Genomic DNA, 13772 nt, shown 5'->3' with positions numbered 1-13772 from the left:
AAATTTATAAATTTCCTAATTTATCTATTGATTTGTGGTTAATATTGGTTCTTACAGTTATCACAAACAACTCGGTTCTCCTTTAAATAGGCCCCTATATATATATATATATATATATATATATATATATATATATAAATTGAGAAAATTAATTGAATGTGATATATATAAAACATATGAATAAGTTGTATCAAATGGTTAATAATGAAAAAAAAATTATGAATAAAAAAATAACATATTATAGGTTAGAATGATAATTTAATGTTCGTTTACTATTAGTTTGTTTATTGTTCGTGAGTAGGGTAAAGGTATGCATTATACATGACAAATTAACTAGTTTTCTTTATTTTAATTTTTGGTTTTGAATAAGAAATATAAGCATTCATCTCAACATGGATGCACAAATACAAATTAACAGACCTTTGGAATATGCATGATCTGAATACATATCATATATACTTCTTTTTTATAACCGTATCTCATAGGTATTCACACCAACTTGCACACACCTCGACACAGGGTCAAGAAATTAACAGCCAGACGTCGTAAGGGGACTCAAACCGGTGACCACTTGAGAGCAAAGATCTTACCAATTGAGCCACCCAAAGCCAACTCCCCAAGGGTTAAGCCTGGGCCGTTGCCAAGTATATGTATACATGCATGTCTACATATACATGCATAATATGTATGATATTTGTATACATGTATATATGCATGTGGTGTGTGTGTGTGTATATGCTGAAATTTTAATGAACTTAAAGAACTAAAACTTCTTTTTTCTCTATTCTAAATCCACAAACAAGAAGCAATTTACAAGCCCAAACCTTACCTTTTGCTCTAGGGGGCTGACCAAAACTGACCATGGCTGCCATCAACCAACCAATACTTGCGAGTTTGCTATCGATAACAACAGAAAACAATAAATCCTAACCCTCCATGATCATCTTTACACCGCTTTTCGTATCAACATCCACTAACATCTTGTCGTTTCTATGTAGCTGCTGCTGCTGCTGCCACCTCAAAATCTTCGATTCAAAACCCATTTCATCATTTTGAATATTTTGTACGTTTTTTGAATGTCTTTCACACAACTCTATGTCGTTTCTTGAGCTGCTGCTGCTGCTGTGAAGATGATGAATCTAAAGGATTTTGAAGTAATTCTTCTTTTGACCGTTTAGTTGTCGTAGATTCTGGTAACCTATATAACATGAAAAAAATTTAAAGAAATCAAGAACCAACTACAATTGCTTGTGATTTGAATGCAAATCAAAATGTTGAATCACTTTGAATCCTCAAATGCATGTTATGGTTATAAGTTACAGCTTCTAACTCATCCATCAAATCAAAGATAATAGTAGAAATATATAATGGAGACTACTTGATGTTAGATTTTAATGATTATATGAATGATTGTGTAAGGGGATTCGTGTTTTACCATATGCAAGTCGTTAAATCCCTTCTAGATTTATATGTTTTTAAGAGGAAGGGTGATTTAGGACTATTTAATCTACATACATGATGATGGCGGGTCTGGTTCAGGGGAAAACTGCAAAAAAATGGAGAACTGTAAAACGCTCTCTAGTAATGCTCATGTGCATACAAGTAACTGCTAAAGCAATTTGTTAGGTAACAACTTCAATTACTTGTATGCACATGTGCATACCATCTAGGCGAATGGTTACAAGGGTATTCCTTAGTTTTTCATTTTTTTGGTGGTTTCCGCTGAAACTCCCTCTACATGATGCATACTTGTATTTTTAATTATTTTTATAGATATTAGGTGTTTCAATGGCATTACCATCACCATATTCAGATAATTTAGCAACTTTATTTTTATATAATCCAACGTATCCAATAGAAATCTCGTCTCAAGCACCTAAAAGTTGTAGAGCCGAAGATGAATAAATCCTAAGATGTCACACCGGATGGCTTTCAGAAAAATATTTAGGTATCTGAAAGAAGCACCCAATTTGGGACTTTGGTATTCTAAGATTGAAATTTTAAAGCTAATAGGCTATTCAGATGCATGTCTTCCAGGGTGCAAATTAGACAGGAAAAGTACCACCTGTAGCTGTCTAATAGAATCTAGTCAAGCACCTAATAGTTGTCAGACCGAAATAATCAAGTGTAACGAGTTCGACTTCCCAATCCTTTCATCACATTCTTTACCTTGGAGAGTTAGCTTGCTTCTGAACTTGGTGACCTGTCAAATTGGAGGAACGCCTCATTTCAGCACCCTGCAAACCAATTATAACATGTACAAATTTTATCAAATCCGGTTAGCTTGATGCAACAGAAGGTAATAGAGTGCAGACTGCAAAGGCTCAAGGCCATTTTCTGGCAAAACTACCAGTATATTTATATAGCAACCTGCCTTTCATATGAGAGGTTAAAAAAAAATATTAGTTTTTAGGGAACAATCCGAGAAAAAAAAAACCCAGCATGGACTTTCATATTTTGAGCGATCTAGTCTGGACAATTTTTTTGAACAAAAAAATCCCTGCATTTAATGAAATGGACCAAAGTGGTCCTTCTGACCTATAAAAATGAACGGAAACCAGTTATTGTGGTAAAAATCATTAGGAAAAATCTGGAAAAGAAACCCAACAGATTTCCATATTTTGAGCATATTTTATTTGAACAAATAAAATCCTACACTTACTGAAATCGATATGAAGCTTTAAGTTGCACGGAAGTACTTGGATAATGGGTAGAAACAATGGACTGACCACCAATAATTTACCTTTGTTAAGAGGGGGAAGGAAGCATCACCAAACAGTGGTAATATACTATCTGGTGGTCGGGTCAAATACCCTTTATCCAAGCACAACCTACATTCTTAAGTGAAACGGTATATAAGAAGCAGCATTGATATTGATTCCCACCTCAGAGGAGCTCTCAACAAACAACCCATCTTTGGCAAGTGATTCATCTGAATCAGGAACGGTTGTTTCCCATAAAAATCCATTTTCTGATTCAATAGAAAGGTCGCCAAAATCTTTGTCTACTGTTTCAGACTGCGAGATGACGTACGTTACATATTTATCTGTAATAACATGAGCATAATTATATGTTATCATCAGAGACTTACATAATGCAACTCATCCAGTGAAGAGTGAAATAAGAAACGGAAGGAATAAACACAATCAGGTAATGCAGCTTTATCTTCAATCGAGAAAATGGTTGTCAAACCCAAACGAACTAAGTATTTCATTAGCACATGTGGTTTGAATATTGTCGATAAGCAAGAATTATTTCAGACCCATAGTTATGTACTTTATAAATCAATATCCCATGGTAACTGCTAGAAGCATGGATGAAATAATTTGGTTATCTAAAAGCCATCAAGAGGACTCTATCAATTCAATTAGTAGACCATATGTGGTAAAAGAATCAGTTAATTTCTCACCAGCCAAGCTGCGAAGGGCATTCTCAGCAGCCTGTTGTTGTGCATCCTTTCGTGTCTTACCCATCCCAATACCTACTTTCTCACCCGTGAATAAGACCTGCATCATTGAGGTATATTCAGCACAAAACAGAAATATAAGATAGTACACCCTATCTAAAATTTCAGAAGAGAACATTTGGATGGAAACATAGTTTGGTACATTCCAAAATATCTGCATGGGATAATTTCAGAAAGGACGGAATATATGCCAATAACAACATGAGGCCGAGGAAAATGATATGAAACAGTATAGGTTGGTTGCTAAGCCAAGTGCAAAAGACAGAGAGAAGAAAGATTTACCACATCCATAAATTTACCTTTCAATAAATGTAATTACTTAATTGACAATCTTAGCATGTCATGTATACCAAATGCATCTACATGTATAGTTTCTAAATTTAAAGGGAAACAAGGGACACTGCCAACAATCAAATGCTAAAGACTATAAACTTTACAGTACAAGATTATGCGAAAATGCACCAAGAATAATTGAAGGCTGATATATTTTACTTATTTTGTTGATCATTCATATCTAAAAATATACACTTGCATAGTATTTGGTTGTTCCTATGATAACTTACCGGCCATCATCACTAGTCTCTATATCACATAATGGAGTTTACAAAATCATCATCAATAAGCCTTTTATCCCAAAGAAGTTGGTTGGGTACGTATAAGAACCAATACAGTTTATAAAGAGGTGAACCAACAAAAACCATATGTAGGTGAACACTATAAGGTTCCATGACATGAACATAATCTTTCAACATATTGTTACCTAATCCAGCTTCTTTGGTATAATCCACTCACTCGAATCTCTTTTCATTAATTCATCGTGTCGATCAATCTTGGCCAACCTCAGCCTCTCCTACAACCTCCTCTTGGTACAAGTCTCCTATTCATACTAGTTACCCATAGGTCGGCATTTAAGATACCAACCATTGATGAACCTTACATGAAACCAAGTTGACTTTTTGACACCTTGGTCCCAACCCTTAGGCTATGGTCACCAAAGACACTCATAATTTCATTGTACAGCCCATAAGCATCTTCCCTCAATAAGTTGTACAGCTTCACGCATCTTTGATCTTGTAGGTTAGGACCTATATACTCTTCTTTTATGCATCTAGCACATTCTAGGTTTTAAAGCCGACATCAATGCTTGATGAGCCTCACCATACAATGGCCAATACCTCAAAACTCTTCCAAAGTTCAAAAGTATTTTGAATCCCTAGAGTTTACCATCTTTCATTTTTCTTGGAGATGGTTTACTTGTAGTATCTGATTGATTCTACACACAAACCTTCAATAGGTGTGCAAAATATAAGTATATGTTATATTACCTGATTTAAGGTTTGTCGTATCCCTTTTTCCCTTATCAGTTGATGACACCTTCAATAGAATTCATCTATCTTTTTTTTGGTCTTCTCTCTCAAAGTTTATAGCATCCCTTTTTCCCTTATCAGTTTTTGTGCACCTCAATCCACCACCTCCTTCGCTACAAGTCAACATGTCATCTCCTTCTCGTATTCATATCCTCCTAGGTTACCTTTTGATATCTCAAGGAACTTCCACCACCTAGCTCCGAGGAATCCTAAGTCCATTTAACACCATGCATACCTGATGTGCAAACTATAAATATATGTTATATTACCATACCCTCCTAGTGTATGACTTTACAATCATGCATGGTCTCCAAAGAAACGTCACTAGAAAAGAGTGAGGTTCCATAAACCTAAGCATTTACAAACCATCAAGTCACAAGAAGTTTCAAATTAAAATCTCTTTTTATAGATTGCTACTACATACTCCAATGTTCATCAGAAGAAATGGGCATTCGGACCGGCCCTGACGGGTTGAACCAGATAAAGACCGGTCCATGAATTCATCAGTCTGGACCACACTGGCGGTCCTTCTCGGACCAGGTTTTTTGATCGAACTAGATAAAGACTAGTCTTTTCACCGTACAAAATAATCCTGGACCAGATAAAGACTAGTAATGTTGTTTAAATTTGTTCTTATTTTTTCCTTTTTTTCATTTTTTTAATGAACTATACCAAAACCTTCTGGTTTTTTGGAACAGGACCAGGCACCACAGGTCCGCATTCGGTCTTTACCTTGCCAGATCCAGACTATTTAGGGATTAACCGGACCATGTTGACCAGGTTTAGATCAGACCGGACTTTTTTTAAAACCGCTCCGTGCTAACTCTATTCATGAGTTCTTTTCCAGCCTCTATTACCTCCATATGCAAGACCCATTAAGATCTCTAATTGGCATCATCTAAAAAATTTCATCAAGGTCCTCCCAAAATCACACCTTGACAGATTAATACAAGCCTACATGAGTTCGGTGCAAATAACTGATAACTCCTTTATACATCATCATTTCCATCGTTAAACATCAACAATAAGTGGATATGATACATTTTTGTATAGTTTTGATGTAAATACAGATAAACAAATGTTGCAGCACAAACATGATAAAATGGAAGGGTATGGAGCCAAAAAGTGAAGAGCTTGAAACATGTATGGACTTGTTGGTGCATTATGCTATGTCTTACACCTACCAACTATAGCCCTACAACATGAATACAAGCTTATCCCTATGCATGTGACTAGACAACAAGGCCCTATGCTAGTACAAGCTTAACGAAGCCTTGCACCCTGAGCTTAGGCATAGCCCTACACCTGATACAAACATGACAAGATTTTAGGCTTCCATGCACAAACTTAGTTGGAGGATTATGGGCCCAAGTGGAATCAAATTTTGAGCCTGGATGATGACTCCAGGTCATGAGGATCATACCTCATTCCATCCTTTCCCCCTTCACTAGAAATCATTCTTCTCTGTTTTCCCGGCCATTCTCATGCCTCTCCCATGTCCCATCTTGTTCAAGAGGTTGTAGGTCATCCATCCTTTCCCCCTTCATAGAAATCATTCTCCTCTGTTTTCCCAGCCACTCTCATGCCTCTCCCATGTCCCATCTCCTTCAAGAGGTTGTAGGCCATCCAGCCTTCAATCTTGACATCTTCCATGAGATTGAGCCTAGTTTGGTTTCCTTTCCATCACTGAGGATTATAGCTACTATAAGAGGCCTTTCTATGGAGCTTCCAAGAGAGTTTATTCACTAAAGTAAACCTATGGTTGGCTAGGAAGCTCATGTCTCCCCTATGGGCCATGACAAACACTGGACACACAAGGCTGCTGTACACTTGTACTCTAGTCTTAATATGTGTAATCGATTTTATATTTGTATTATATGAATGACTTTTGAGTGTTAAGAATGAGTAAAATGTTATCAATTAATGATCAACTTAAGTTATTGCCATGTTGAAATAGCGTTAGAAACCTTAGGTTAAATTGTTAATACCTCCAAACTGTACAAAGTGCATGTAGCGTAAGTGTGAGGATGGTTGGTTTGGGTATAAACATATTATACTAAGGGTTGAAGCATATTAATTATATGTGAATTGGTTTGTTGATGCGATGAAAAATATGTTATATGGCATAAATGCTTCGAGTGAATATCCTTGTGGATAGTAGTCTAGGGTGACATAATTTCTAGTTATAAATTAATTTCCATCATTTTAGTGATAACGTAGCGACCTCCAAATCTCCCCTCATGATTAGAATGTTCCCTTGACCGACGATGAAATTAATAAATAAAATGATGATGAAAGAGAAGTTATGCTAGCAACAATAACAGTGCACTCTACTCACCTCATAAGAAAACTGCCAATCCTTGCTAGAGCTCAATATGGATCTGTATTCAACCTACAAAATGAAGATAAAGATGCTATGAAGGACAGAGAAGATAAGAACAAGCTTGCTTTTCTACTAGAAAAGATTGGCATACCTTAGAACCGCATCTTTGTCCAATTTCCTGCAGCACTCCTATGGATAAAGAAGGTGGCAAGTTTGAATTTCCACCATCAGTAGGAATCTTTTTGCTATTATAGAATGATTGATTCTGTCGTACACCTGTCTTCCACAAATATGAAAAAGAGATGGACATGAAGAAATAGTATAACAATATTTAGGTCCATCTAGGAATTTTTATAAAAAACTTCCATTAAGAGACTTCCAAGTTCTGAGTCCTGTCCATCAAGAATTAAAAATTTTAATTTAATTCATCACTAACATTGGGTAAATCCAAAATTTGTTAAAAACTCCATTGTTTGGTGTACATCTTCTTGTCATTGTTCATTGTATATTTGTGATTTGTTGTTTCCCTACTTTTATTGGCCAGAAAATCTTATTCATAGACAAGATAGAAAAACAATGGGAGCTAAACCTAAGTCTTAACATATAATCACATAATAGGATGCAATCAAAAAACGATTGAACATAAAGAACTAGGACAACAAACATTCATTAAGACCTAAGAAAGTTGAATATATTGGAAAAAGAATAAAGCATTACAACACGACTTGCAAGAACCAACAACGAAGAAAATACAGCACTATTCTAGCCAACCAAATGATCATAATTGTCATATAACATCTTTTAAAGAATTGATAATGTTCTGGAACCAGAAAGTATAATAATTAAGTATAAGAAATCAAATCTGTTAATTATCCTAATTATAATAAGAATACTTGAAAAGGATAAATACTAGAAATTAGCCTAAATGCCTAATATACAATTTAGCGAAGTTTTCCTATATTAATATAATCCTCGTCAGTAAGTATAAAGAATCATACAATTAACTGAAAATAATTATAAGTTAGCCTTTGTGTTGAACATAAAGATTTACAATAGAAGCTCCTTCAAGTACCTGACAGCTGACCTGCTTGTGGCAAGTTCTTCTTTTGCAATCCATATCCATGGAATACCTGAAAATAGCAAGATAAAGCTAGATAAGCAAATAGAGACTTAATAATTTCCATAAAGGTCATACACATCCTGAACTTGCAGGAAAGAATCCCTAACTAAAATTTTCAACAAGGTCTCGTAATGTGTAATACCTCTTCACTCTTTCCTTCAGATACGAGAGGTTGAAACCCTGCAGAGAAAGAACTAGATGTACCATGAGAGAGAGGATAGTGGCCAGCTCGCTGTTTGTTTAATAGTTCAGGTCCTTGGATGGGGCCAAGTAAGCTAGGTTCTGCAATATAGTTAAGTTATACTAAGAACAAAGTGTAACAAAGTTCCTGCTCTTTTCTGTGGAAAGAGAACCTAAAGACTTTATGAGTACATACTCTCTGAAGGAAAGATTGATCTAAAAGATGGTGGACCATAGATATTTGTAGTTGGAACATGCTGCTGAGGTTTTTCAGGTTTTAGCTCGACGCCAGTAGTACTGAGATTTGATGCAGAAGAGGCAACGTTTCTAGCATCCTGAATAAGATGAACATAGAAAGAAATGAAATTTTATTCATGGTAATAGGAAGAATGTCAGTACTTTCTATGTAGATTTTCCTCAGAAGAATTTAGTTCTACACCGATAGCACATGAAATAGAAACACAAAAAAACCATCATAATATAATTTTTTTGAAAGCCTACCTGTTGATTCAGTTTCAGTGCCACTTCAGGACCATTCATTCCTTCAGCCATGGGGGCATGTATATTGCCATTTGGTATGAAACTAGCATCCTGAAACCAATTCTTAAAGAATAAGTAAGACTTCTTCAAGATATCAAAACCGATTGGTGTCTTATTTACCCACCTCTGACATTAAATACTTGCAAACATCTGGCACAGACGGTAGATTTAAAACTTCATCCTCGTAGAAGTGATCAGAAAGCCTCCGTAGTAGATTCTCATCAAATTCTCTGGTCAACATAGCATAAGTAAATAAAGTATTCTTGATGTATATTTGAGGCACTAAAGCCAGAAAGAAAATACCAAATAAAAAAAGGCATTTTTTAAACATCAGATATATTATTCTGATTTCTAATTTGGCATTGACAATTTTAAATAGCCATCTTACTTAAAGAAACCACCTCTAACATTGCATGCAACATTCCTTGCCACACAAAGAACTGGAACAGCATTCGCTGTCTATCAAGAGAAAATTAAGAGAAAATCATATTAGTGAGTTGGCACACCAAAGTGAACGAAGAAATCAAGATCGCAATTTTACAATACCTCTGCTTGTGGAGCATAATATGGAGTGAAGGCAGGTACCACATGAACTCGAGGTTGATCCTTTTCTTCCCAAACCTTCAACCTATCATCAATTACCATTGCCATCCTTGGATGGCAGTTCCGATCTTGGAAGACATTGAGCAAGGACTTACGTGCACCTATACAATGATAAAAGTAGCAAGGATTAAACATATTGGACAAGGAAGAGAGAGAGTTGATATAGAAATGCAACTAACAGCTGGGACACACTTGTGTTCAAGAACAAAATACTTTGGCAGTGACATTAACTAGAGTTCTAGTACTAGACTAACATTTAGGTGCACGTAAAAATACTTTGGCAGGTACCCTAAGAGGAAGAATGTCAACGATTGATTATTATAAACAATATGTAAAAATATTCTTTCATATGGAAAAGATGCATGCCTGATTTTACACATACAACACGACTCAACAGTTGCTTTGGACCGATTAGGTGTGCTTCCGGGTCTAGCAACCTCCACATCTCCAGTGCATAATCTCTCTCAGCCATCGTGCAGACATAAACTTCAAATCTTTTGCGTCCTTTAGCAATCAAATAGCTTCGCAAATCCTCCCAAGCAGGTCGTAACCTCACAAGCACACTGGTATCACGTATCTGTACATGCAAACAAATTATTACTATAGCTGACAAAAGCTTATGAGTACATAAATACATACATATGAATGCACACACATATATGTATACATGGAAGTGTAAAACGATAAGGATGCTGATAGTGTTTGAGCGATTATGAGGCAAATAGTACTTGTGGAAGCATAGCAACACAAAGCAAGCCCCATGTAGGTCCACCCAATGGGCCCTATCCTTTTTATCCCAGGTGTCCATCTCTCATTCTCCCCAAGTACTATTCCTTCTGAGTGATCACTCAAGTATTATCACTTCCCTGCTAATGACAACAACAATTACAACAACAAAAGAATACCAAGGAAAAGAAAACAACTAATTGCTATACCAAGTTGTCAAAAACTTAGTGACATGATTACAAAAAGTCGTTATGCCTTAAGATTACTTTGTAATTACTAAGAAGCTAGAAGTCATAGCAGTTCATCAGGTTTTGTCTTAGCTTGTTTACTGTAATGTAGTGGTTCCTGAGCTCTGTTTTTGTGGGCCATAAAGTCCCTTGTCAATCTTTTTTCTTGTTCTGCTATGGTAATACATCTTTTCGCCAATAACACAACTAAAATATCACCCACTAGCACTGCCAAAACATTGAAAACCAGCAGACTTGGAGGTCATAAAAGTACGAAAAAGAAAGAAAGATACAATTAGTCGCATGTCTCGAGTGTAAAATCAACTAGGCATCAGTTACCCAGCCAAAAGGTAACAAAATGACAGCGGCAATAAACAGGCAATGAATCATGCAACTTATGTGTAGCATTGATGACACTGCCTTTCCATCTTTGTACAATACGAGAAGCAAAGAACGAAAATTTAATGGCATGGGGGCATGGCTAAGAATATAGGATTAGTAATAGATCCTGTTCTGCCTCGATATTCATCACTAGCACTATCAAAACATAAACCACCAGAAGACTTGAAGATCACTGAAAAAGAAAATAAGTGAAGGCAAAAGACATAACATCCATTTCGATCTTTATACTCTGACAAGAACCATCAACACCCAATGCATCGGTTACCCGCCCAAGAAAGGTAACACAATAACAGCAGATGAATCCTGCAACCTATGTTTGCATGATTATAGTATTTTTAGCACTGCATTCCATCTTTAAACCAATGACTAACAGTATTAAGTCCTGATTCAATGGTAATCCACACTCGGGATACCAAAAAAGACAAAAAAAAAAAGGACGAGATGAGCACTCCACACACTCATAATAATCATGTAATCATGAAAAGCTTCTCTGCCTTTATACTAAGCTTTTGCAAAGGTAAATTCAGTTCCTTATCAATTGACATGCAGAGGCCACAAAAAGACTGTAAGCATAGGAAGAAAAATGTTATAATTCAATTGAAGTTATCATAATACCCGACTGCACCTCTACATTAATGGTAGCACCAGCAAAGAGATACATTTTCAAAAATTTGCTAGTGCCAGAACTGAAAACATTTATCACAGTCAAAACATTTATTACGGTCAAAACCTTACTATAAAGACGAATCGTACTCATTAGGGTTTTGTATTTAACCACGTAAGCTTCTATAAGAGATATTTCTAGGGAATGCTAATGCTTCTAGAATATAATGATTTAGACCATCTCCAACCCTAGCACCGAAAAAAGGGTAAATTGGTGGGACAATGGACGCCAAAAGTTGCTTCATCTCCAACCACTCGGCATATACACCGTTTCTCTCCCATCTCCGGCAAAATACCATTCTTTTTCCCTGCCGGTGAAGTTTCCAAACCGGCAAAATGGCATTTTTGGCGTACCATTGGAGCTGCCCTTAATCACAACTCAAATCACTTCAACATATGTCTTAAATGATTGTTCATTCCAGTTTCTCCAACTTTAGAATTGCAGTAAATAAAATTACGGACACCTAAACAGGAAATATGCCGATGCTTCTAGCAAAATTGCCAAAATACATATATGTATAGTTCTGGCACTGAATATCCCCCCACCCGTAACATTAAAAACACGACAGTTCATTAAAGAAATAAGAACAATATATAAAGCAATCAATCTTCTAACCTCTGGATTAATGCGGGTTAAGACGATATTTTTTTCTGGCAATCTTATAACTGGTCGAACAACACGCTCGTTACCAGCAGCATTCATAGGAACTCCCTCCAGTTTCACACCATATGTCTGCCCATCATCTGTAACAGCATCATTTTCAATGTACTGCTTCAATAATTCTCGATCCTCCACATATCTTTTGAGCTCAGAAGTCATCCCAGAAACCCGAAGGGGGTCAGACTCCTGCCCAATCCAACCAGTCAAAACCTCAATCCTATCCTCAAAAGACTTCATCGTATTTGCAACAATAAGTGTCTCATCAAGATCAAACACAATGGAAAGACACCGCATGTTCAACATCCCTAAGCAAGCATTGTACAATTGAGCTGGAACCAAACAACACCAAAAACAAGGAAATTTCTTTAGCTTGCTTGGCATTGCCACTAAATGCACCTCTTCATCTCCAAGCACAACTACAGCCGTCTGCAACAACACCAAAAACAAAAACAAACAAAAAAACCTTTCCTTTAAAATTTTCATTTAAATCAACAACTAAACAACACAGAAACATACATAAATTATTGAAAAAATGATCATGACCTTTAGTTCGTAGAAGCAAGAAGCGTGAAGATCGATGAGCAGGGATTGTCTAACAGGGGATGACGATTCAAGCTTGCAACGAACTGAGAACGAAGAGATTGTCAAGAGAACTGAAAGAGGTGGACATCGTTCGCTAACCTGAGAAAAATGGTGAATCCTAATCTCGTTGTTTGGGAATTGAAAACTCTTATCCCCTGTTGGAATCACATCCAATTCACCCAAACAAGTTTCCCCATGGTAAACCACCGATTTATTAAACCCTAAACGACTCATTTAAAAAAAGCACATCAAATTACAATACCCTTATTTGAAAACCTCAAAATCAATCAAGATCATTAAGAAATGCACAACCTTTTTTCACGAAAATACCATGAATTTACGTGAAGAAATTCAACTAAACCCTCACTCGTTCTCTTACAACGCACCATCCGCTTCTCTCTCCCACCTGTGCTAGCGGTTTCAAAACCAAGTATTTTGGGGGTTTATATAGAGAAGAAAAGGGGGAGGAGTTTATATAACGCCCCTCCAATTTGGTTTTATTTACGAAAATACCCGAATTTTGTCCGTACAGATAATTGTCAAAATGGCGTGATGCAAGATGGGTCATGAATGCTTTTCGCGACGGATGATGATAAAGGGTTTTGATCTTGACACGTGGACCGGTATAAGCCCTTGGATTATACGGCTTTTAAGTTATTACCTTTTTTTTTTGGATTTTGAGAATACTTGTTTTAAAATTGTGGCTAAAAAACAATGAATTTGAGATATTATCATCAATTAAATGTTTATGAGATTTAATTAGAAGGATACTCATACAATATAGTGAGATACATTTTAATTTTAATGTTTTATTTTATTATTTATTTTTGTCGATTTTATAATACGATTTTATGTGTTTTAAAAGAGAAAAGTACAATAAAAACCAATAAACTTTCTTGTTTGGAATGATTA

The 13772-nt window shown here is 36.0% G+C and overlaps 1 protein-coding gene across 7 annotated transcripts; it reads right to left on the bottom strand.

Annotated features, from left to right (window-relative positions):
* Positions 1-732: 732 nt before the first annotated feature.
* LOC112517900 (RNA polymerase II C-terminal domain phosphatase-like 2) lies at positions 733-13260 on the bottom strand. Of its 7 annotated transcripts, none has more exons than XM_025125287.1 (17): positions 13173-13260; positions 12822-13081; positions 12234-12704; positions 9966-10176; positions 9543-9700; positions 9385-9455; positions 9121-9226; positions 8958-9047; positions 8653-8791; positions 8419-8558; positions 8229-8286; positions 7308-7432; positions 7172-7225; positions 3410-3506; positions 2886-3046; positions 2170-2237; positions 733-1198 (listed from the first exon to the last, which is right to left on the bottom strand). In XM_025125287.1, the coding sequence occupies exons 3-17, from the start codon at positions 12657-12659 to the stop codon at positions 1084-1086; spliced, it is 2019 nt and encodes a 672-aa protein (XP_024981055.1). In that variant the 5' UTR covers positions 12660-12704; positions 12822-13081; positions 13173-13260; the 3' UTR covers positions 733-1083. The 7 variants fall into 7 exon arrangements, with proteins under 7 accessions (XP_024981055.1, XP_024981054.1, XP_024981051.1 ...); XM_025125286.1 differs by having other exon boundaries at positions 12234-12464; positions 12675-12704; positions 12822-13257; XM_025125283.1 differs by having other exon boundaries at positions 12822-13257.
* Positions 13261-13772: the final 512 nt, after the last annotated feature.

Source organism: Cynara cardunculus (genome assembly GCF_001531365.2).
Source record: "Cynara cardunculus var. scolymus isolate 2C chromosome LG 9, CcrdV1, whole genome shotgun sequence".
NCBI classification, from domain to species: Eukaryota; Viridiplantae; Streptophyta; class Magnoliopsida; order Asterales; family Asteraceae; genus Cynara; species Cynara cardunculus.
Note: the sequence above shows the minus strand (reverse complement) of the source record. Positions and strands in the feature narration are given on the sequence as shown.